This window comes from Pezoporus occidentalis, unplaced genomic scaffold, assembly GCF_034315485.1.
Source record: "Pezoporus occidentalis ecotype Australia unplaced genomic scaffold, CSIRO_AGI_Poc_V1 ctg97, whole genome shotgun sequence".
NCBI lineage: Eukaryota > Metazoa > Chordata > Aves > Psittaciformes > Psittacidae > Pezoporus > Pezoporus occidentalis.
This window is the reverse complement of record NW_026916336.1, coordinates 741713-764349: the sequence shown is the minus strand read 5'-3', so window position 1 is coordinate 764349 and position 22637 is coordinate 741713. Positions and strand designations below refer to the sequence as shown.

Below are 22637 nucleotides of genomic sequence, written 5' to 3'. Positions count from 1 at the left end.
TGGCTGCTGCACCGCGGAATCCTACTTCCGTGCGGCTTGGAGCAGCGATAGGGCAGGGTGAGGAGTGACGACGTGGGCCACGATTGGACCGAGGGGCTCAGAGCTAACGTCCTGGCAGACGATAGGTCAGCGGCGTCGAGCCGGTGGTGAAGTGTGCGCAGCCGATTGGCCACCGGCACGCAGCGCGCGGGGCCACGCCGTGATCTTATTGGCCAGTGGATGTAGCTGGGCCCCGTTTCGCGTCTGCTGGTGTCCGTGCCGGGGCGGGCGGCCGCGGACCCGCCTGTGAAGCGCCGCGCTCTCTCCCCGCCTTCCCCCTGGGCAAGGCGGGCCCGGCCGCGCCGCGCCATGGCCCTGGGCTGGCTCGGCCGTCTCTGCCTGCTGCTGCTCTGCCTCTGCGGGGAGGCCGCCGCGGGGTGAGTGTGCCGGGCCTGTGTCCCCTCCGCCGCGTCTTTGTGCTGGGCCGGCCCCCTTCTCCCTCCCTCCGGCTCAGCGGCCGCGGCGCTGACGGGACCTCAGTCTCTTCCTTTCCTTCTCCCCGCAGGAGGGACTTCTACAAGATCCTAGGGGTGTCCCGCGGCGCCTCCATCAAGGACATCAAGAAAGCGTACCGGAAACTGGCGCTGCAGCTCCATCCCGACAGGAACCCCGATGACCCCCGGGCGCAGGAGAAGTTCCAGGACCTGGGGGCTGCCTATGAGGTGAGGCCGGGACCTGCGGGTTACCCCTGCCCTGCGCCTGTCAGTGGGCATTACTACCTGCAGTGTAGGGCAGGTGTAGTGAGGGTTGGTGTAGCTGCGGGGGCAGATGAGGGGTGAAGCTGTGCACCCTGTTATAAGTAGGTCAGGGAATCTGAAGTCCTCCCATGCTGTGAAGGGTAGATGGGGGTTTTTGTTGGATGGGCTTTAAACAACCTCATCTAGTGGAAGGTGTCCTGGCCTGTGGCAGGGGCCTGTAACTGGATGAGCTTTAAGGTCTCTTCCAATCCATTCTATGATTCTGTGAGCACGAAGCTGAGATTGGCCAACAAGTAGTCTTGTGAAGCTTTACCGTATAGCTTTCAGAGGAACAATAAAGGAGCCCTTCTAGGAAATGTGAAAGCCCTTCTAATAAGGTGCAGGTGCAATCCATTGTTCCACTGTTACTATATTAAATTTCAGGCATTGTACCAAATACAAAACAGAGATGGAGAGGCTGCCAGGTTGATTACAGAGTTCCTTCTGTCAAAGGACAGCAGAAGACCTTAGCTTACTTAGCCAGAGGAAAGTGAGGGCAGCAACCTAAATTCTCTGGTATTTATTAATAGCTCTTTGAGGAGGGAATATAGCTGATGCAACCCTGAGTATTGGCACAGGAGCAAATATGTGCATGTTTGTGAGTAAGGCTGAGCTGATAGGAGATAAAAGAGCAGAAAGAAAACACATCTAACTTTACTTTTGTATCAGACCTGAACCTCTTTTTAGTTGAGAGTTACGTATTTAAACAAATTGGCTGAACTATCACAAGGAAGCCAGCGAACATAAGGAATTTTTCTGTGGACAGAAGTGTTTATTACCTGTCACTTGCAGCATCTGGAGATTGATGAATGTGTTTTACTTCAAAGCTGTGAGCTCAGTGTCACTGCTGAGTTGGGATCTTGTCACATTGACAGTATGCATAGGAAGCATTTCCCTACCTCTTCCCTGAGTCCCAGTTTGTTTCTTTGCCATAGTAACAGTTGAGAGTGCTCCTTCTATTAAAAGCAAATGATTGTAAAATCAAATCAGCAGGGGATGTGGTGGCAGAAGGAGCTGAATATTAATTATGAGCAGTGACTGAGCCTGTTTTCCCCTAACCATGGTGTTATTGAAGCACAACAGTGTCCTTGTTCAACATCAAGTGTGGAGTTTTGGTGCTAGCACAGACATATAGACGTATAGAATGCAACATGCTCTCACTGGATGCTGGTAAAATTAAACTAGGAAACCTCCCTTCAAAGTCTTCAGCTGGAGGCTGATGCATCAGAATGTTGAAATCCAGTATTGACATAAGTGTGCTTTTAAAATAGGTTTGGAAGGAGTAACGTTTCGATGTCCTGCAAGGTCTTTGTTTCTTTGTTTAGCAAGTACAGCTTGCACATCCTTTTGCTAAAGTGGCTGCGAAATTCAGGGTGTTGATTTGATTGTTTCGGGCAAAAGAGAGGTAGAATTATGTGTATGTTGTAACCTAAATGAAGGTGCTTTGTGCCATAACGCAGCAGCCTCTGTAGTAGTACTGCTCTTCAGGGTTTGGCTGGCTGCCTATCTATAGCAAAGTCTTCAAAGAAAATGTGGGGAAAGTAGGTTAATTCAACTACTTGGTCTCTCATTTTAATAATAGCCTAGGTGATTTCCACCCTGCAGCTGTGTGGTGTGCGCACAGTTGTTTCAGTAAGAAAGAAGAGGGAACTGAGACTACCCTACTTCAGCAGGCATATAAGGAAGCTGGAGAGGGACTTTTCACAAGGGTATGTGGTGACTGGACAAGGGGGAATGGCTTTAACCTGACAGAGGGGAAATGCTCTTCACTATGAGGGTGATGAGGCCCTGGCACAGGCTGCCCAGAGAAGCTGTGTCTGCCCTATCAAGGCCAGGTTGGATTGGGCTTGAAGCAACCTGCTGTACTGGAAGGTGTCACTGCCTGTGGCAGGGGGCTGGAACTTCAAGGACCCTTCCAACCCAAGCCAGTCTGTGATTAGTCTCAGGATGGCTTGAGGGTGGTTGTTTTCCCCCCCCCCCCCTAAAGCTTGTCCACTATAATTGCTTTGCTGTGAAGGCAACCAAATGTAACAACCAAGGAGTCTTGAAAATGTGTTCTTAGACTTGTGTTCTCCAACAACTTTGGAAATGTGTGGTTTAATACAAAATAGGACAAAGGGAGAATTTAACTCATCTACTAGATGATGCTAGTAAAGTAATTTGGGTTTTTTTCTGTGTTGTTAGCATTTACCATCAGTTACAATTTCAGGCTGGTTTTCATCATTTAGCCAGCTTCTTCACCTGTTCAGTTGCTTCTCAATTTGTTTTCACTCCTCCTAGCCTTTTGACCTTCCTAACTATAGTCAACAGGTGAAGAAGGCGAAGGTAAACTAAATCTGACTGGAAACTTCTGGATCTCTGCAGGAGAAAAGAGCAAAGATCAGTGTTCAGGAATTAAAATTGTAGTCCTGAAAGTTGTATGTGTTGGGATGTGTTATTTTGCCTCAGTACTGAAGTTACTTCTAACTTCTGTGGTCCTTCTGAATGAGGGCCAGCATTCAAACTGGTGCAGTTACTGTATTTGGCAGGTTCAGCTTGGTGGACGAACTTACCATCACTGCCATGAAATAGTGGCTGGAGAAATACATATTCTGCATGCTTGAAGAACAAACTGAGAAACAGGGGTGGCATGCTTTATGGATTTGGGTTTTGGTTTTTTTTTTTCAGTTTGCTGCTTTGCAGGAACTTATTCGAGTTATTCCTTCTGATTCTTTCTTTAATCTGTAAGAAAACTCAGTGTTACTTTAATTTTCTGTGTTACTTCTTCTGATTGAATAAAAAAACTTATTTTGTATGGGTTTAACTGATAAATGTTTAGCTTTTCTAGTCCAGTGCAGCAAGCAAGTTCTAGCCAGTACTTCTGTAATGTAAAGCATTGCTGCTTGTCCCCCAGTTAAGAGCACTGCTGAGCTGCTTCCTCTCAGAGCCTTATTCAAGTAACTCAGCTCAGCTGTGGGTGAATGTCTTGTCTGCTTTCATGTCATTGCCAGGTGCTGTCAGATGAGGAGAAGAGGAAGCAGTATGATGCATATGGTGAGGAGGGATTGAAGGATGGGCACCAGAGCTCTCATGGAGACATATTCTCACAGTAAGGAGATTTTGCCACTTCAGGCTGTTTTACTGTTGGGGCTTTAATTTTGTGATGCTCGTGCGCACATTTGACGTGGGCAAATTCTGCGTTAAGGTCTTTCACCCAGTCTGGTGGCACTGATCTGAATCAACAGTTGAGAATTTGAGGAAATATATTTACAGTGGATATCCCATGTGCAGTTTTCAGTTATCTGTCATGCATCAGTCCTCGCTTCAGAAGCAGTGAGTGGGAACCAATAGTGTCTTGATGTTTAACCTGTTGTCACAGATCACATGTGCACTTTGGGTCACTTTTTTCTTCTGCAAAGTAATGCTGTATTGAGTTAGAGTAAGTTTTAGAGCAACTGTAGAATTTGGATCAGTAAAATCTGAAGGCACTTGCATGTTACTGAGGCAGAACCTGATTTTCTGTTTAAGGCCCTGTCATGGTTTAAAACCAGTCAGACAGCTCGTTCACTCACTCCCCCCCTTCTTGCCCTCCCCATACTCCCAGAGGGATGGAGAGGAGAATCAAAAAGAATGCAACTCCCACGGGTTGAGATAAGAACAGGTATAACACAAGTCACTACTGCTGCCATCAATAATAATAATGATAAAGGAAATAAGGGAAGAGAATACAACACCTCACCATCCGCTGACTGATAACTCGCCTGACCAAGCACCGACTGATATCTCGTCCAACCCAGCAGTCCTAGCCCTTCCGGGTAACCCTCAGTTACATCCTGGGTATGGAATACCTCTTTGGTCAGTTTGGGTCAGGTGTCCTGTCTCTGCTTCCTCCCAGCTTCCCCTCCTCCCTGGCAGAGCATGAGGCTCAGAAAGTCCTTGGTCAGGCTAAAACATCAGTGTTACCAGCTCTGTTCCCAGACTGAAAGTCAAAACACAGCGCTGCACCAGCTACTAAGAAGGAGAAAAAATGACTGCTACTGCTGAACCCAGGACTGGCCTCTTTGGTTCTGCTAGACACACAGTTACTAGAACAACTCTTGAAGTTGCTCATCTCGGGTAATTCCTCTGGGTGAGATCTCACACCATCTTCTGGTCTGTTTTGAGGAAAAATACAGAGACTTGCTAGGAAGTTTTTTCTCATCCCTGCCCCTTGTCCTTAAACTACTGAAAAACAACCTGCTAGCATTGACCTGAAATGCCAGAGGTGACATACTACTCGGAGGTTGTGCCTTATGGTGATGGTTTCAGTGTAATGTGGAGAGAACTTCCCTTAGGCAGTGGTCAGATTTTGAAGTGTTGTTCAATTCCTGCTCCAAAGTTGATTTTCTTTAGTACAGAAATATCTTCCAACATGACAACTTTGTTTGAAGGCATTAGTTTGTGTTCTGGAGGAGCAAAGAAAGGTATCTGGATTTACTGTGGTGCTTTTGTACTGTGAGAAGGCTGTTCACTAGTGGACTAGAAGCATTTGCCAAGCACCATGTTGTTGCTGCCTTGGATGGCTCTCTCTTTCAGAGCCTTGTTTGGTGAGAATTTCTTCCTGAACTAATTGATGTGCTTTTACTGCAGCTTCTTTGGGGACTTTGGATTCATGTTTGGAGGTAACCCTCGCCAACAAGACAGGAATATTCCCCGAGGAAGTGACATAATTGTGGACCTGGAGGTTACACTTGAGGAGGTGTATTCAGGAAACTTCGTAGAAGTAAGTTTGGTTGCCTGTTGGTCTGTCCAGTGTGTTCTCAGGTTTGAGATGTCTGGCCTGGCCACCACTCAGAATGATATCACATCCCAAAGAATAGAACTTAAATAGGTGCTCAGTTTCTCAGTATTTTGCAGTGACAGTAAAGGATGTTATGATGCTGTTTGCTAGTAGTTAACTGAAGAAACAACACACTCATCTTTGCCATCTGCCATTCTCTATAAAATAATGTTTCTTAAGATAACGGCTTGTTTATTTGCTGCTAGTGACCATCTGTAGCTTGTTTGTATTTCAGTAGCCCAGTTGGAAAAAGTGTAAGTGGTTTTTCTGTAGAATTTATTGATATTTGAGGGTCCATTCATAAGCCTTAAATTCATGTCATAATTCTTGCAGAATGATGTTGAGGATTTTTCATAGTCTCTCTATGTGGCCAAACATGTCACTGCAAATTGCTGGGTTACGTGCTAGGTGAATATATGGTGGCCCTTTAATTTTTGGTATTTGTTTTAAGCAAGCTACGTTTTTGGTGCTGACAATCCCTGCTGCTTTGCATGTTAGAATATGTGATGCTTAAGTTTGAGTTTCTGGGTAAATGGGGAACTCCGAATAATTTTGCCCGTTGGTTACAATCACCACCTTGTCCTGCACAAAGTGTGAGGTTTTTCATCCTAGCTTTACCTTTTCTATTTAGAAAGGTGTGCAGGAAAAAGAAATGGGAATAGTGGTGTCCTAGAGAGGTTTTTCTGGTATTTAATGTGTGATCAGCAAGAAGCACAAGATGAAAGCTGTTGTCAGAATGTTTTACTGAGGCCACTTGGCAAGTGGATTGTAGAGGCAGCACACGAAACCAAATTATTTTCAGGGTATTTGAGAAATCCAGATGCTTGTGGAGACCTAGGGGTGTTGCTGGCCTGTGTGCTGTATTGACCTCTTCCTCTTTCTTGCAGGTTGTCAGGAACAAGCCAGTGGCAAGACAGGCACCTGGCAAACGGAAATGCAATTGCCGGCAGGAGATGAGGACCACCCAGTTGGGTCCTGGGCGTTTCCAAATGACTCAAGAAGTCGTTTGTGATGAATGTCCAAATGTCAAGTGAGTTGTATGCTCTTTAATGATATATGGGTGTTTATTCAAAACCTACCACTAGAGGGAGGAAGGCGCCTGTACTACCAGTAAGATCCGGGGTGAAAAACTTAACACAGGTTTCTCATTTCCAAGGAGCCAATCCTTACTCTTAGAGTCGAGCTGGCAATCTCTATTAGAAGTAAAACTCCCCAGTTTGCTCCTTCAGCCTCTTTTTCCTTGAACAATCAGTAATACTACAGTGGGAGTTCCACAACTAAATATTAATAAACAAAGTGAGAGAAGCCCAGAGTTTCCAGCTGGGAACAGCTGGACATAGAATACTGGCATAATTGCACATCCAGTTGCTGTCCTGTGCATTTAGTGGCTTAACCTTGCCTTCTCTGGTAGGTGTCGGCACACAAGAAAGGCAACACTCACCCTCCAGTTCTAGATGTGTTACCCCAGTAACATAAGTAGGTGCTGCTACCTAGTGTTGGAAACTTAGTGCCTGGCTGCTCTTCCCTTTGCAGGCTTGTGAATGAGGAGCGAACGCTGGAAGTGGAGATAGAGCCAGGTGTGAGGGATGGTATGGAGTATCCCTTCATTGGTGAAGGTATGTATTTGGGTACTGCCCTACTGCTCAGCTTTGTCTTGCTCCTTTCCTGTCATGCAAAGCTGGTCTGTGTGGCAGTCAAAGTGTCCAAGCCCTGCTTTTCATAAATGATCAGTACATGTGGTTTTAAGTGCTGTGTCTTCTGTGTGCTGCTGAAATCCAGGAGCATATTCTCTGATAAGTATGGAGAACACTCCAAGTTCTACTCCCTTTGCTGGTACTGAGGGTGTGCACAAAAAGAATATAAAGCAATATCTACGTTTGATGTTTAGGATAACTTTTGAGTAGAAGCATCTGTGCTGGGCTTGAGTATGTGAGGGAATGTCTCTGCCCAAGGAGGTAAGTCCTTCAACAAGTAAAGGACATCATTAGCATGCAGGCAAGTCTTGCAGAGCAGCAGAGCAGTATGAGCTCATTGAGGCAATACTCAAAAGTCCTCAGCTGTTTAATAGCACATCTGTCTAAGCAGGGTTTTAGTCATGTAAAGATCAACTACGTGTTTTTTCTCCTAACATGTGAGCTGAAAATCTCTTGTGTTTAATATACTACTTGTTTCTTCAGTTGTTACTAAATAGCTCCTTTAAACAGAGCTTTTCCCTTCACAGGTGAGCCCCATGTGGATGGGGAGCCAGGTGATTTACGCTTCCGAATAAAAGTCCTTAAGTAAGTAACTGGCCTAGCTAGTCTGCTTTTTCTGGTTACTATAAAAGGAAGCTTGCAAGCAATTTTCTGGCCAGCATTGCCTGCTTGGCTAGTATGTATCTTGCCCTTCAGCAGAGTTGGTGCAGCCAGGGGTTTGTTACTCAGGGCTGTGCAGGATGTTCAACCCTGCTGATGCTGAAGTAGCTGGATTCACCATTGGTAAGATGCTGTTATAATTCCACTTTTATTTGGCTTGAATGCTGGCGTGCATTAGTGGCTCCTGTGTGAATCACATGAAAAATCTCATTTTTCCATAAACATACTATCTCCTTATTGTAAGGAAATGCACTTCTAAGAAGATTGTTGTGTGAGTCACAGCTTCTTGACACGCCTTGCCACTCATTGCCCTAGAAATAGAAAAGTTATTTGGTAGTACATAGCACACACAGGAAAATGAAGCTAAATTTAATTCCTTTTTCACTTCCTCTCTGATTTGTGAGTTCTCCAAACTCATAAACAGAGGGGAAGAAGCTAGAGGACCTGTTTTCCCTATTTGGAAGAAGAAAAGTTCCAATGTTTTTTATTTCCACAGGCACCCAGTCTTTGAAAGAAGAGGAGATGACCTGTATACAAATGTGACAATCTCGCTGGTCGAGGCACTTACAGGCTTTGAAATGGATATCGCCCACTTGGATGGACACAAGGTGAGGCAACAGTTTGTGTTCTTGCTTTGTATTAAAAAAGTTTAACTGCAGGTCTTCTGTGCTGGGGGTTATCTTGCTCAGGGGGTGTGAACTGCTGGGTGTGTACAGCATCCCCTTGGCTAGTGCCTTCCAGACAAATTTCCGTGGAGTCATAACAGGCTCTGCAAGGGCTGCACGGTGTGGTGCTCTGGTCCCGGCTGTCACAGCAGTTACTTCATCTGCTGTCTTCAGTGGTGTTAGTTCTGACGCTAACACCACCTGGACCCATTGCGTATCACTGACTTTGGCAAAGAATCGGTATCATTGGAAGCTTTCCAGTGGGATGGAAAGGGCATTGATGTATTGGAATGCACACAGAACAGTAGTAATGTCCTGAAATTTCTTTTGTCTCTAGGTTCACATTGCTCGGGATAAAATTACGAAATCTGGGGCCAAACTGTGGAAGAAAGGAGAAGGTCTTCCAAATTTTGATAACAATAATATCAAAGGCTCACTAATAATAACGTTTGATGTGGAGTTCCCCAAAGAGCAGCTGACAAATGAGCAGCGGGAAGGTGCGTGTTTTCAAGCCTTGCCATGGCAGCAGGCTGCACAGACCTCTAGCCAAAGCTGATAAGACATTGGCACAACAGAATCGGGGCCTGCAGTGGTCAGGAGGGGCTCTCCTTTCCCTGTGCCCCTTGTACAGCATAACACAGTTGGCCAGTGCCCTGTGATTAACTTCTCTTTCCCTTTGAAGCCAAGTGAACTTGGCTGCTGCAGTTGTAGGGAGCCAGATTAAGTTGGGATGTGCTACTGCTGGTATGTAGCACTTGGCAAATTTGCAGGTTCTTTGTTTTGTAGCTGGCCATCTGTCTGAACTGAAAGACTTACTGGGCTTAGCTTCTGCCTGCTTTGCTTCTGCTGGAATGGGATCACAGGCAGTTTTCAAGGCCCTGCTTCTGCTTTCTTAGGGGCAAGACTTGTGAAAATCCCTCTGCTGTCAAGGGTAAAGAGTCATACAGCATCAGAAGGATTGTTCCTCTCTACATTTCCTTCTACCCTAAGTGCTTTGTGGCTGTCTAGGAAAGACGGATGCAATAGAGATCTACTTCTCAGCTTTAGTACTCAAATGAAAACTTGATGACCCATGTAGAAATCCCAAGATTGACAAGGGATAAATATTGTACTCCTAGCTGGAAATTCCCGTTTGTTTCAGCAGCTTCTGTGGTAGGTTCACAAAGTTTCAGAGTAGGCATCAAGGGCCTTGTCTTCTGCTATAGAACAAAGAAGTTCCTGGAATATACCAGTACAGCTCTTTAGAAAACCTTAACCTCAAAACTTCTTCCTGCTGGCCAGGGCTATCATACTTTCTCCATTTTAAGTTACCTTTTTAGTGGATTCTGGCAGCTGTCCTGGTGGAATGAGGTGTATGGGCAGCTTTCCTGTACACCTCAAGTGTGTAGAGGGAAGCCAGTCCCGGGGCGGGGGGGTCAGCCCTGTGACATTTACTGTTGCATTGGCCATACTGTGCTAGCTCCCACTTGGAGCCCAGTTGGTAGCTCCAGGGCTGACTGATGTTCTGTGACTCTGCAGCTGTTTGTCGCAGACTTCTGCAGTGAGGACCGTGCCTGTGGGCTGTGTTTTGAGTTCACTTGTTTTGTGTTTTGACCCCTGTGCTTTCCCGATTTTGCTTCAAGCGTGTTGTGCCCAGTGAGGGCTGCAGAGCACAGTGTGGTCTCATTCCAGGATCTGCTGCCCTTCTGGAAGCTTTGTAAGGCAATGACACCTCTCAAACAGACCTGAGGTTATTCCAGCTGTTGCTCTTGGCAGTTTAGAAGAGGCAAGGAGCAGTCATAGAGGCCTCTGTCTTTGTCAAAATTGCTCACAGACCTTTACGGGTATCCTGGCATCAGAGACATGACGGTACTGGCACGAGGGTGTTCAGGCATGGGCCCTTTGCGCATTTCACTCCCTCCTAAAGCAGTTCTATGCTCCCCAGGGGAAGGTGACTGGGTAGGCAGTCAAATGCATTTCTGAGTGCTAGAATATCTCCAAACATCCAGTGATTTAAGGAGTTTTATGAGGGAATACATCTATTCATGTTGTATGGCAGCAGTTCAGTGTACACATTCAAAGGAAGACTGTAAGCTTCAGGATTCAAAACATCCCTTTTTTTCTTATTGTTGGCAGTGGTCCTAATTTCTTATAACCATATGCACAGCTCCTGGGGCAGTCAGAAGATAACTCTTGACTTGGAGAGCACCACTCTGGTTAGCCTAAGCTTTAGAGTCAGAGAAATAATATGCTTTCTTTCCTGCCAGTGTGACATCAGGGAATTTATTGCCTGTTGCTCAGAGGTCACTTTCTCTCTTTGACATTTCTCATTCATCTTTACTGATGCTTGTTTATAGTCTGTTTTGGAGCTTTGGATTCCATGCTTTAACTCTGGAGTGCCCAGAGAGCACCAGCAGGCTCAGCAAGTGTCCAGGTTGTGTTGTAACCTGTAACCTGTTGGTGTCAGAATAATCTCAAAGTTGTCTCTAGTAAAAAATGCCTGAGGTGCTGTAGCTCCTGGCTGAACATCAGGTACACGTTGACATATCCTGTGCAATAATGGGGGTATCCTTCAGGCCAGCAGGCAGCTGCCTAGAGCTAGCTAGCAGGAAATGAGGTATGGGAATGGTCCTTCAGGGTTACTGGAGCACACCTTTCTCCAGCTATGGTTTTCCTTCCAAAGAGCTACACATCCAGTTGGCACTTCCTCTTGCCCATTAGCCAGGAAGTGACTTGGAGCCTCCTTTAGCTGTGGAGGGGAAGTGAACTTGTGTTGCACTCCCCTGGAGAATGACCTACCCTTAATGATTAGGGGCTCCTGTATAGGGGCTTGCTTTGCCCCACTGTTAGGGATATTTCTGAGCGTAGAAGAGTGTTCAGGATTCTCTGGCTGTCAAGCAAGAAGCATGAATAACTCTTGCCTGGCAGAGAGCCATCTCTTTTCCAGTTACTACTTCCAGAACAGTTTTCCAGTATTTTAACAGCTACTGTGACCTTTCTGCATGAAATCACTGGTCTTAAAGAACAGTAGTATCTATAGCCAGAATGATTGAAGGGTAGACAAGCAGGACAAGGTTTGCAGGGAAACGTTAATATCTTTTAGCTGGATTTGTTGATGGACTGGACCAAAAAACCCCTAACCTTTCAGGAATGTCACAAATTGATTCGTTTAATTGCTGATATTCCCTCCCCATGCCTGAGGACCTCACTTCAAGTTAACAACTATAACAGTATTTTCTAGGCAGCCTGATCTGACCTCTTGTACAAACCTGTACATTGTGATGCCAAGACTGGCTTCACTGCAGCAGCAGATTTAGGTCATTTGAGGCAGGACTGCAGTCCCATCTACTGTCATGTTGAGGTACAGGCCAGCTGCTTGTGTGCTTTGTTCTGGGAACATCCAGCAGCAGAATTATAGCAGTTTAACTTAATTTTTTTATTATTATTTGGAAGTTACCCATGGTGCGGGGAGTTTTCTCCTTTGTTTTGAGTCCTGACAGCACTTCCTCAGGCTCAGTGGTTTCTGGTGCTGGTCAGAGCAGAGATGCTGCCATGCCCTGAGGGATGCTGTGGCCAGGGCAGTGGGAGTCCTGGCAGTGTGTGTCGGGGCTGACTTTAATCAGAGGGGTCTCCCTCTTTATCTCTGGAAAAAACAGTGTAATACATCTGCTTCCTCTGTTTTGTGTGGACTTGTCCTTTCAGTAGCACTGCCAGTCTTTCCCTGAATATGCTGACCCCAGTAGATGAGCTAGTATGGTTTTAACGGCTGAGTCACTTATCCTGTTCTGCTGAAAATTTAATACTGACAGGACCTCAGAGCAGTCAGCTCCTTGAAGTGTTTTATGAATGTGGAAGGTGGTATTTGAAAAGTCATCTAAAATCCTTTTGAAACAGTGGGTTTCAAAAACCCTTAAGATTTTCAGGCCTTCAATAGGATCCTTAATCCCATAGATAAGTTTGCTTCTCTTGGTTGCCTTTAAGGATTGCTTCTAGTGGACGGTAGTGTCCCCAGGCACCACATACCAGTGTGAAAACCTGTTTTCTAGTTACTCCTGTGGATTTCTATAGCTGGCAAGTCCAGGACTCAAACATAGCCCTCCTGAGCTTGCTGCTAGCAGGTTTCTCTTGAGTGGTAGAGGGAGCCTTGGGAGGTAAGCTACATTAATTAGACATTGGAAGTACTTAGCAAGTTGTTTGTTGTTGCATTTGTACTTTAAGATGACAGAATTGTTGTCAACTTCAACAGCAAAGCAGCACTGCAAGTAAGGTTTATCCCTTACAGAGCTGTGAGGAGCTTGAGTTTGTAGGAAAGGAGATTTTGTCCCTGGAACCACTGGTCTTGTGTGGTCCTGAGAGTGCATGAAAGCCCTGTTACAACATCGCTAACCTTGGTCCTGTTTCTTCTGGTGGGGATGCTGAAGGAGTGGGAGTAAAGCTGTCACACTGCTGGGTTTGGGAGGATTTTTTCTTATTTTTTGGGTTGTTTTGTGATTCTCTGAGCCAGATGTGTAAATGCAGCGGGAACAGGAAATGGAGAGTCCTGTTTGTGCTGTGCAGTAATGCCTTCCTTTCTTTTGCAGGTCTCAAACAGTTGCTGAAACAAGGATCGGTGCAGAAGGTGTACAATGGATTGCAGGGATATTGATGTGTGGAAAAATGGGACTTACCTGACAACAGAAAGTCAAATTTGTTTGCAGTCTTTTCTCCTGCCCACTGTAGAATGGAAAAGAGGGAGGGTGGGACAATTGTTGAGGTATATATAATTCTTTTTCTTTGTCAATGGTGGAAGTGCTCAGATGAGTTGGGAGAAATGCTACCCTTTTCAGGATGTAACTGGTGCTGCCTATCATGTTCCATGTCCTGGAACAGCAGAGACTCCTTGAGCAGAGGATTAAAAAAAAAAGGTGGAGAAAGGAGTTTTAAATTCCACACAGATTGGAATTTCTGGTTTTTAAATATATTTTGATGTGACTTTTCTTGACCATCTCAACATATTTTCATAGCTTCTCCTGCTTTTTATGTCCTTTGTGTCAGTCTTTTTGGAGTTTGTTTTTTTTAATCCCAGCCCTTCATCCCCTTCCCCTCTGAGCCCAGAGTACGGAGTTTGTTCAGAGTCTGTGTTTCTGGGGCAGGAGTACAGGTGCTGGTGGGAGTGGACTGGCAAGAGAGGCTTTAGGGGCTATGTTAAGCCGCCCATACAGCTGGGAAAGCAGGGGAAGAGTCTCTTGCTCCTGTGGGCTCTTAACTACCAAGTAGTCCTCTTGTCCCAGAAGCTAATGCTTGATTTTTGAATCTGAAGTCACAACAGCTAAGCAAAGACTCCTCAAGACTTCCACAGAAAATAATGAGAATGGCTCCTCATGGCCTTGGCTCTTCCTTGTTGCTCCCAAGTGTAACCATCAGCTTGTCTGGAAAAGTTCACTTACCTCCTGCAGTCTGTCCTCTGTGAGGACAGATGAAGCCAATAGCACAGAAATAAAGATGTTTTGAGTTGGAATGGCAAAATCTACCTGCTTTTATGTATTTCAGCCCTGGAACAGCTAACAGGGAATGGTCTTTTCCACGATCTAAGCTGTGAGCTGCTGTAAAGGGTGAAACTACAGCTGGTAATACCAGCAAAAGCTTTGTAGCTGCTTTATTTGAACTACTTGAGAGTCTGGTAACCCAGTGGGGAGGTTCCTGTGCTGCTCTGGTTTCTGTCATGAAGACTCTGCTTATGTATCCTGATCAGAAGATGCTCATCTCCATAAGTTCTTCAGGGTTGGTAGCTAAACAATTTCTCAGAGATGCCTGTGTCAGGCAGACTTCTGCTTTACTGACAGGGATGTAGGCAGCAAGAGAAATGAGTTGGTGTAACACAGCATTCTGCTGCTTCCCTCTGAGCTCTCAGTAACTATAAAGTGAGATCCTTACAGCCTTATACCTTGTGCCATGCCTGGGATTTGGATGAGATCTGTTTTTTTTTCTATATGGAGGTGTTTGCTGGGAGCAGCAGCAGCAGGACACTTGAGGTAGGTTGTTTTGTGGTGTTTGGTTTTCTTCATTGTGGACTTTTAAGTAGCTCCTACATGAGCTTGGGGGAGAGCAGCTCTGGCCCGGCCCTTGTGTGTGCCCTTGGTCTAGCAATGTCCCACCCAACCCTTCAGCGGGAGCTGACGCAAAGGAAGCAGCAACACCGGGAAGGTTTCCTGTTGGATGCTCTGTACATCTGCCTTGGCAGAGCAAAGTGGGGGCTTCGGGGTCAGCTGAGAGGGGGACAAGACAAACCTGGGATGCCAAGCCTTTGTTCTCAATGCTTGTCTTCCTCCAAATCTGTAAGTGTGAGCTTTAATCCCAGCTGAGGCTGAGTATCAGCCCACTTGATGACAGCCTCTTTGCCGGTGTGTGTAGGCAGCTCTGTCTGCACTTCCCTCCTTAGATTTGATTTCTAAGAAACCTCAGAATTCAAAGAAAATCTCCTTCAATATCCCTGTGCATGGGGCTGTTCCGTGTTATCTCGGCCCCTCAAAGGTCTGTTTGATTGCCTTGCTATTCCACTGGTGCACAGTCATGCTGCCAGTGCCCACCTGTAGCAGTAAAGCCAAAAGCTGGGATTTAACACCAAAGCCTCAACTTTCCAGGAGAAGGTGGTGTAACCTTTCCTACCTGCACCCCTAGCAGCAGGCAGTGCATTTATTTCAGGCATGAGTACTTGTTCCTGCTGCTGTTTTTCCTGCTAATTCTTTTCCTTCCTTTGGTTGTTTTAGTTTTCATTGTGGGTCTGCACTCCTGTGAGAGCTAGTGCTGTGCAGAACAACAACAGCAACTGCAAAGCCCCAGCTTTTACAAGGGTAAGAATCAGAACAGGAAAGAAAGCCTCAAATCACAGCAAGCAACTCTGCTTCCTTCCTTTCCCCCCCTGGCTTTGTGCAGAGCTGGGGTCCTCCACCTTTCCCCACCTTCAGACAGAACTTCCAGGATTTCCATGCTTTCTCTGCAGGCACCAGCATACACTAGTGCTTGCCAGGGTCTGGTTCAAACGCTTCCATCTGGTTTTGTCCACTTGCCTGAGAAGTCTTGTGCTGCTTGTGCATCATGGGGGGAAGTATTTGTCCTCCAAAGGGCCCCAGGATGTCTGGCTGGTGAGGGTGTGGGAGCTGTTCAGTGTCTGTGACATCCTGCGTCCTATATTTCAGTAACATTTAGCTGGTGTGAGTAAGTCCTAGCATGCGTGTACTCCATCGCATATAAATGCTTCCTAGGAGGCTTAGATGTTTACAGAATCAAACCAGTTGAGGCTGAAAGGGACCACTAGGGGTTTACCTGCTCAGGCATGGTCTCCTGGAGCACATTGCTCAGGATTGTGTCCAGGCAACTCTTGACTATCTCCAGGGCAGAAGACTCTACAACTGCTCTGGGCAACCTATTCCAGTGCTCAATTGCCCTTATGGTACAGAAGTTTTTCTTTGTGTTCAGGTGGGCTTCCTGTGTTTTAGTTTATGCCCATTGCCTCTTGTTCTATACCCTGGCACCACTGAGAAGAGCCCAGCCTCATCCTCTTGACCCTCTCCCTCTGGATACGTACACACATTGATCAGATCCCCAGAGTTTTCTCTAGGCTGAACAAGCCTGGCTCCCTCAGCCTTTCCTCACATGAAAGATGCTCCAGACCCTTACTTGTCGTAGTAGCTTTTTGCTGGACTTGCTGTAGGAGCTCTGTGTCTCCCTTGTACTAGGGAGCCCAGAGCTGGATGCAGTATTCCAGGTGAGGCTCCATCAGGGCAGAGCAGAGGGGGAGGACCACCTCCCTTGACCTGCTAGCCACACTCTTCTTGATGCATCCCAGGATGCACAAGAGCTTCAGCATTAGGTATGTGTGTCCTGAGGAGCCCAAAGGTGCAGTTTGTTTCTGAGGGTTTTAGCTATGCAGAAGGCCACTGCTGTCTTACTTCTCGCTACAGCAAGTGGCACTGCTTGCATAGAGCATTCCTTTATCCCCAAGTCTGGTCAGGGAGTGGAAAAGTGTTTCTTGTCCATGGAAACTTCTCTGCAAGTACAGTGTTTGGTTTTCCTGTTGTTTTTACTTAAGAGCTTGTTATTTTAAAGTACTTATCTATGTTTGTCTAAACTTTTCTGCTTATGAGAGACAGGCAGTGCAGGGAGAGAGGAAAGAGGGCAGAAGTGACTGATGCTAGGATAAAATTGCTCTGAAGGCACATGTATTCAGGAGCACTGCAAATCTATCTGCTCAAACTGCTGAGGACCAGGGGGGGTCCCTGGCTGGGAAGGGAAGGTGGAAGTGATGATTCCTTCCTGGATAATGTGCTTTCTAGACAACAGCTTTGCTTTCTGCTCCTGTGGCAGGAGCAGCGGATGTCTTGCTCAGCCCAAAGGCCAGGGAGGGGACAGCCCGGTTGGGGCAGGGCAGGAGGTGTGGCAGCACTGGTGGTATCCCACTGCCCAGAAGCTTCCGTTCATCCCTAGTGCCACATAGCCCTGCTTGGTGTTGACTGTGGCCAGCAGCCAGCTTTCTCCTCCTGTTTCCTCTGGTGTGGTCAGGCACTCTGGGCTGGGAGGTGAGAGGAAAGGGAAGAGGGCAGTGATGGGTCCTGGGCATCCATACACCCTGTTCCCTTTTCCCTGCTGTTAAGTGTTTCCAGGGACCTGCCCACTCACTCTGAATTAGGATGCTGCTAGAGAGCAGATACCAAACAGCTTTCACCCCCAAAACTATGTTTCCCCCAAAAAGCATCCCTAGCTCAGGAGGGCTGGCTGGAAGTGTTGTAAAGCCCCTCATCCCATGGAACATGGGTGAAAGGGAAAGCCAGTTCTCGGCACATCAGCATCATCTTACTCATTGGAACAATGTTCAAGGCTGGGCGTCTTATCTCAACTCTTATCCAAGCTAGCGATAGCAGAGCCGAGTGATGGAAACCATGTGGTGGATGGAAGGCCAAGCCTCATGCAGTGATCAGTGCAGATGACGAGGATAGTTTTCCCTGGGGAAGATTCTGCTTTGGTGTTAAAGCTTCTGAGGGGCTGTGTGTGGCCTTGTTGGCCCTCACGCAGGAAGCAAAACAAGTAGCAAACTAAAAACAACCCTCAGTTGACAGGATACACAGTTAAGTGTTAGTGTCTGTCCCAGGCTGTGATTAAGGGCAGAATAGCTAAATCTGGGAGAGGATCAGCCATGGATGTGGCTACCAACAGCCATGGTGCACCTCAGAACAGTGAGGGATAGCCTGGCCATGTGTCCCCAGCATGGTGCTTGGGGCTAGGTATTGGTGACCCTGTGATGGGGCAGTTTGGGATAAGGAAGAGCAGTTTTGGGGCTGTGATGTGCTGGAGCGGATGCTATCAGCATAACCCCTCTGCTCTTGGCCGCTGTGTCTGTGTTGAGTGCAGGTGCGGGTCACCACTAGGGAGGTGGCACTGGGCTCGGGTGCATTGCCCATGGGCACAGCTTGAGATGAGGCTGTTCCTTGGGATCCGGCTGTTCCTTGGGATCCAGCTGTTCCAGGGGGATCCCCTCTGCTGGCTGCTGCCTCATATCCTCGTGAGCATTGACAGAGACTTATCTCAGCAACCAAGTCTGCTCCTTTCTGGAGCTCTCTCCTGCTGCAACCAACATGCATAGGGAACTGGGGTCAGGAAAAAGGCTTTTACAGAGCTTTAAAGCAGAGACATCCTCATCTCTCCAAAATATGGCAAGTTTCATAAGCAAAACAAGCCTGTTGTTCCAGACCTACCCAGTTTCTCCAGCCTGGGTCTATCCCCAGTGCCATCATCCCTGATGCCAGTCTGTACCCAATGACACACTTGGCATAAGAATCACTCTGTGTATTAGGACCACAGTGCAACATCTGCCTTCACATGCAGGTAACGGTGATGCCTCAAGTCCAAAAACCAAGGCAGAGCTGGGAATGAAGCAGTTTCTTCCTGCTGGAAGCTGGCTACAAGCATTCTTATCCCTTTGTGGGGAGCAAACCTATGTTGTTTAACCTTCAGCATCAGACCCTTGTCCCCTGATGCCCACAGCAAGGACTTGTAGTGCTCAGTCCACAGCAAAGCTGCTGGCCAAGGACACTTCTTCCGAGGCCAAGCAGTGACATCCGTGTGCCTCAGCCTTGTTTTGGAGTCTGTGACCTCTTGGCTGCCATTCCTCTTGTGCAAAGTTGCTGGCTGGAGGGTGGGGAGTGCCTCGGCCCCTGCCTGCCTGGCAGGGCTGCTTGTGCTGTGGCTGGGGGCCAGGGTGATGAGATGTGGTCTTTGGAGACCTTCTCCTCCATCCCTCCTTAAGGACAAGCACTATGTCATCTTCCCATCCCCTTTCTGCCCTGCACCTCTCCCCATCTTCCCCACTGCCCCTCCTTTCTTTGAGCTGCAGGGAAGGGTATTTAGAAAGGAATGAGCTGGAAGTTACTCCAGGAAGCTCCTAGCTCCTATGCTGTCCCCTGTTTCAGTGGCCCAAGCCAGTTCCTGGCTAATCCCCAGCCTTTCTTGCCTTTGGGGCAGCAGTGATGAGCATAAGAAGGCTGATGTGCTCAAAATCTCGCTATGGGTGAAAGGGAAATGCAGCCAAGATTAATACTTAATGTAACCAAAGTCTAAACAGTCAGAGAGCTTTTATTTCTGATCTAGACTGCAGAAAGGGAAAATAAAACAATGAATGTTGTTGTACTAATACCACAGTAGAACTAGTAACAGAGCTCTGCATGTCTTTAGCTGGTCCCTGGGAAGTGGTTTCTCATCTTGGGGTCTCCAGTGCATCTCCCCTCTCCTGGCATCCCCCTGCTCCTGTATCCCTCTGGCAGCATCCTTACAGGCCATCAGAGCGCTGAATGCATTAATCTGCTAGGACAGAGTGTCCTGTTATGGCTGTCTGTGCTCAACTTCAATGCCTCATAGAAAGATGAGGGAATGAAAACTAAATGAAGCGTTGCCACTTGGCCATGGGAGAGGTGACTTAATTGAGTTGATCCAAAGCAACCACAGCCCTCTCCATGTCAGCCTCCCCTGTGATGGAGCTGCAGCCCCATGTCAGTGCTGGGGGGAGGGAAAATGAGTGCAACCAAACACACCATGAGAGCTGATGGGTGATTTTATTCACAACATCTCCAAGCAGTGCCACGGGGTCTGACATCTGCCCTCCCGTGCATTTATCCCCATTAAACAAGGATAAATGAGAATATGATGCCATCCTTTTAAACCCTTCCTCGGTTGTTCCTCCTGCTGATTTCAAACCCCCGTTCTGCTTTCCTTTTTCCATCTGTGCCAAGTGTATTTCAGTGTTAAGACTCAGTGCATCATACCAGCCTGGTGTGGGGACCGTCCCCAGGGCAAGGCACTGCTGCTGCCTGGGGGGCTCAACCCATCCGGGACCAGGCAGGGAACCCACCAGTGTCTTTTGAGAGCAAAGCCTGTGGTGCTAGGGAGATACATCCCTCATGGGGCACAGGCTTGGTCCCTGATGGGTCCGTTCCCTGCCTCCGCAGGGTGATGTGGTACCACTGGCTCCGCTAGCAGCTCCCTCCTGTGCACAGGAAGATCCCTATGGCCATGCCTAGCAAGGAGAAGGTCCCCAGGATCAGGCCCAGCACCAGCGGGGCGTGTGACCGGCTGTTCTGTTTACCTGCAAGAAGAGGGATGGAGGTGAGACAGGGCTCACACCCACCGAGCCACCTTCTCCCCTCCTGGACCTGACAGACCTGTCCCAGCGCTCTGAGCTTGTAAGAGGCCCACACAGGTGGTGTTGAGGAAATGCTGGAGGTCCTGCGTGGTTTTGGGGTACTTCATCAGCTCCCTCTCAGCAAAGGTGGCCACCGCGTCTCTGCCGGGCCAGCGCCGCTCCCAAGTGGCGTTGGGGACGTGAAAGCTCAGGAAAGCTGTCCCGTTGAGCGTCACCTCGTAGAAGCTTTGGGCTGTGCCATTGGGGAAGAGACTGCAGCCGAGGCGGCAGCACAGGCTCTGGGTGTCTGTGGGGACAGAGGGAGCAGGTCAGGGTCAGCACGCTCCTAACCCTCGACAGCCCATGGCTGTCACCAGCATCAAGCTGTGCACTGAGTTTACAAGGCCTCAGCCTTGCACCACACAACCCAGCCACTGATCTGTTTTCACTCGGTTTAGCTGCAATGGCAACTTTTCCCAACAGATAGGCACTGCACTTTATCTTCCCCTTCCTTATCTGAGTACAGCACAGCTTCAGTGTTAGAGAGACGGTAGGTTTCAGATGCTACTCCTCACCCTCACGGAAGGATGCAGTAGAGGGAGCATGGGACCCTGGGCAAGGGGAAACCCCAAGGTGAGAAAGTGCTTCCTAAAGGCCAGGTAAGGAAATGCAGAGCTGCAGCAAAACTGGTTTGGGGGTAAAAAAGGAAATGATGGGGTGACACAGCCTGGGCAGGAATATGAGAGGAGCAATGCAGGCAGGGACATGAAGCCATTGCCATCAGCATTCCGTACCTCCCACAGCAGCTGCAGGGTGCAGATGGGATGCAGGCAGGGTGCAGAAGGGGAGTGAAGGCAACATAAAGGCAGGGTGCAGGCAGAATTCCTACACCTCCCCATCCCCTCAAGCTGCAGCCCCCAGCCCTTTTCCCAAGGCTGAGCATCACCCTGTCCCCTGGGTGGGCTCTGGGTAAGAAATTCCCAGCTCAGAAGGGCTCCTTTTGCCTAGAGAGACAATTTGCACATGGCCATGTCCATCCCTTTGCCAAGCTGTTCCAGTGACCAGGCAGTGAATGGGGGCTCCTCTTTCCCATTGGGACCTGTCCCTGTGCCCTCCCAGGGTACCACTCACAGTTGATAGGCCTCTCCTTGCTGAAGAGCTTCACCAGCTGGCTGAAGTAGTTCAGGTAGGTGGTCACATCCTGCTGCCGCCTGGCCCAGGCGTCCGGGGGCTCCAGCGGCAGCACCTGGGTGACATTGAGCCCTTCCAGGAGATGGCTGAGCTGCCCATCCAGGCTGGCGTTCCCCCAGAATTCAGAGTTGCCTTTGGAGACCAGGGTCTGCTGCAGCATGGTGAAGGTGAGTGGGGCTGCAGGAGACAGTAGGCATCACCCAATGCCTCATCCCCTCACCTAAAAGCCATGGGTGTCCCAGCATGCAAACACTGAGTTCCTCCAACCCCAGCCACCACCGTGCCCTTGTCTTACCTGCCTGGTCTGCCCCACAGCCCAGGGCCCCGCAGAGCAGCAGTAACCGGAGCATCGTGGGGATGGGGACTGGATTGGTGGCCCCACGGCTGGCCTGGCAGGGAGTTAAGCAGGACGGGGAGGTGGGGCTGCAGGAGGAGGAGAGTGGAGTCCAGCCAGGTCTCTCCCATTTCCTTAGTCCGAGCCACCCACACCCCTTCCCTGCCGGACATGCCCTAAAGCTCTGAGCTCACAGGGGAGTGAGCAGCCAGCGCCTGCCTCAGTTTCCCCATTCCTTGAGGATGAGCTCCAGGGATCCCTTTGGTAGGAGCTCCAGGAATCATAGAGTCACAGAATGGTTTGAGTTGGAAGGGATTTTAATATCTTATTCCAAACACCTACCACAGGCAGGGACACCTTCCACTAGACCAGGTTGCTCCAAGCCCCGACCAACCTGCCCTGGAACACTGCCAGGGATGGGGCAGCCACAGCTTCTCTGGGCACCCGTGCCAGCGCCTCAGCACCCTCACAGGGAAGAACTTCTTCCTTATAACTAACCTGAATCTCCCCTGTTTTAGTTCAAACCCATTGCCCCTTGAATGTGCGATAGCGGCAGGGAAACACAGCGGCAGGGGACCACTGCAGGAGGAGACGGGAAGGATGGAGGGGAGCAGCCTCACAGCCCCACGCTGCACCCATGGGGGGCCTGGTGCGTACATCCGGTACCGGTGCCCTCGGCACGCGCTGATGTGACATGATCCACAATTATCCCTGGAAGGACGCGGTTCTAAGGATGCAGCATCCCTGCATACCTCTCACGGGGGGGGGGGGGGGGGGGGTTCGGGACCGAGAAGCGCCCGGCAGGCCTGGCTCCGCATGCGCGCTGCCTGTAGGATCCACGGTTTATCGTTCGACCGGTACGAGATGCGCGTTAAAACGTCCCTCTCCGGCAC

General features: G+C 48.5%; 2 protein-coding genes across 2 annotated transcripts; one reads left to right on the top strand and one right to left on the bottom strand.

Moving 5' to 3' along the window:
* Positions 1-209: 209 nt before the first annotated feature.
* Positions 210-13548, top strand: DNAJB11 (DnaJ heat shock protein family (Hsp40) member B11). Its single transcript, XM_062606569.1, has 10 exons — positions 210-416; positions 545-701; positions 3767-3864; positions 5385-5517; positions 6462-6604; positions 7108-7190; positions 7796-7853; positions 8425-8536; positions 8931-9090; positions 13153-13548. The coding sequence occupies exons 1-10, from the start codon at positions 349-351 to the stop codon at positions 13215-13217; spliced, it is 1077 nt and encodes a 358-aa protein (XP_062462553.1). The 5' UTR covers positions 210-348; the 3' UTR covers positions 13218-13548.
* A 6086-nt stretch (positions 13549-19634) lies between these two features.
* PROCR (protein C receptor) lies at positions 19635-22434 on the bottom strand. Its single transcript, XM_062606436.1, has 5 exons — positions 22243-22434; positions 21706-21833; positions 21351-21587; positions 20260-20526; positions 19635-20183 (listed from the first exon to the last, which is right to left on the bottom strand). Exons 1-5 carry the CDS (start codon positions 22401-22403, stop codon positions 20071-20073), a joined length of 906 nt encoding a protein of 301 aa, XP_062462420.1. The 5' UTR covers positions 22404-22434; the 3' UTR covers positions 19635-20070.
* Positions 22435-22637: the final 203 nt, after the last annotated feature.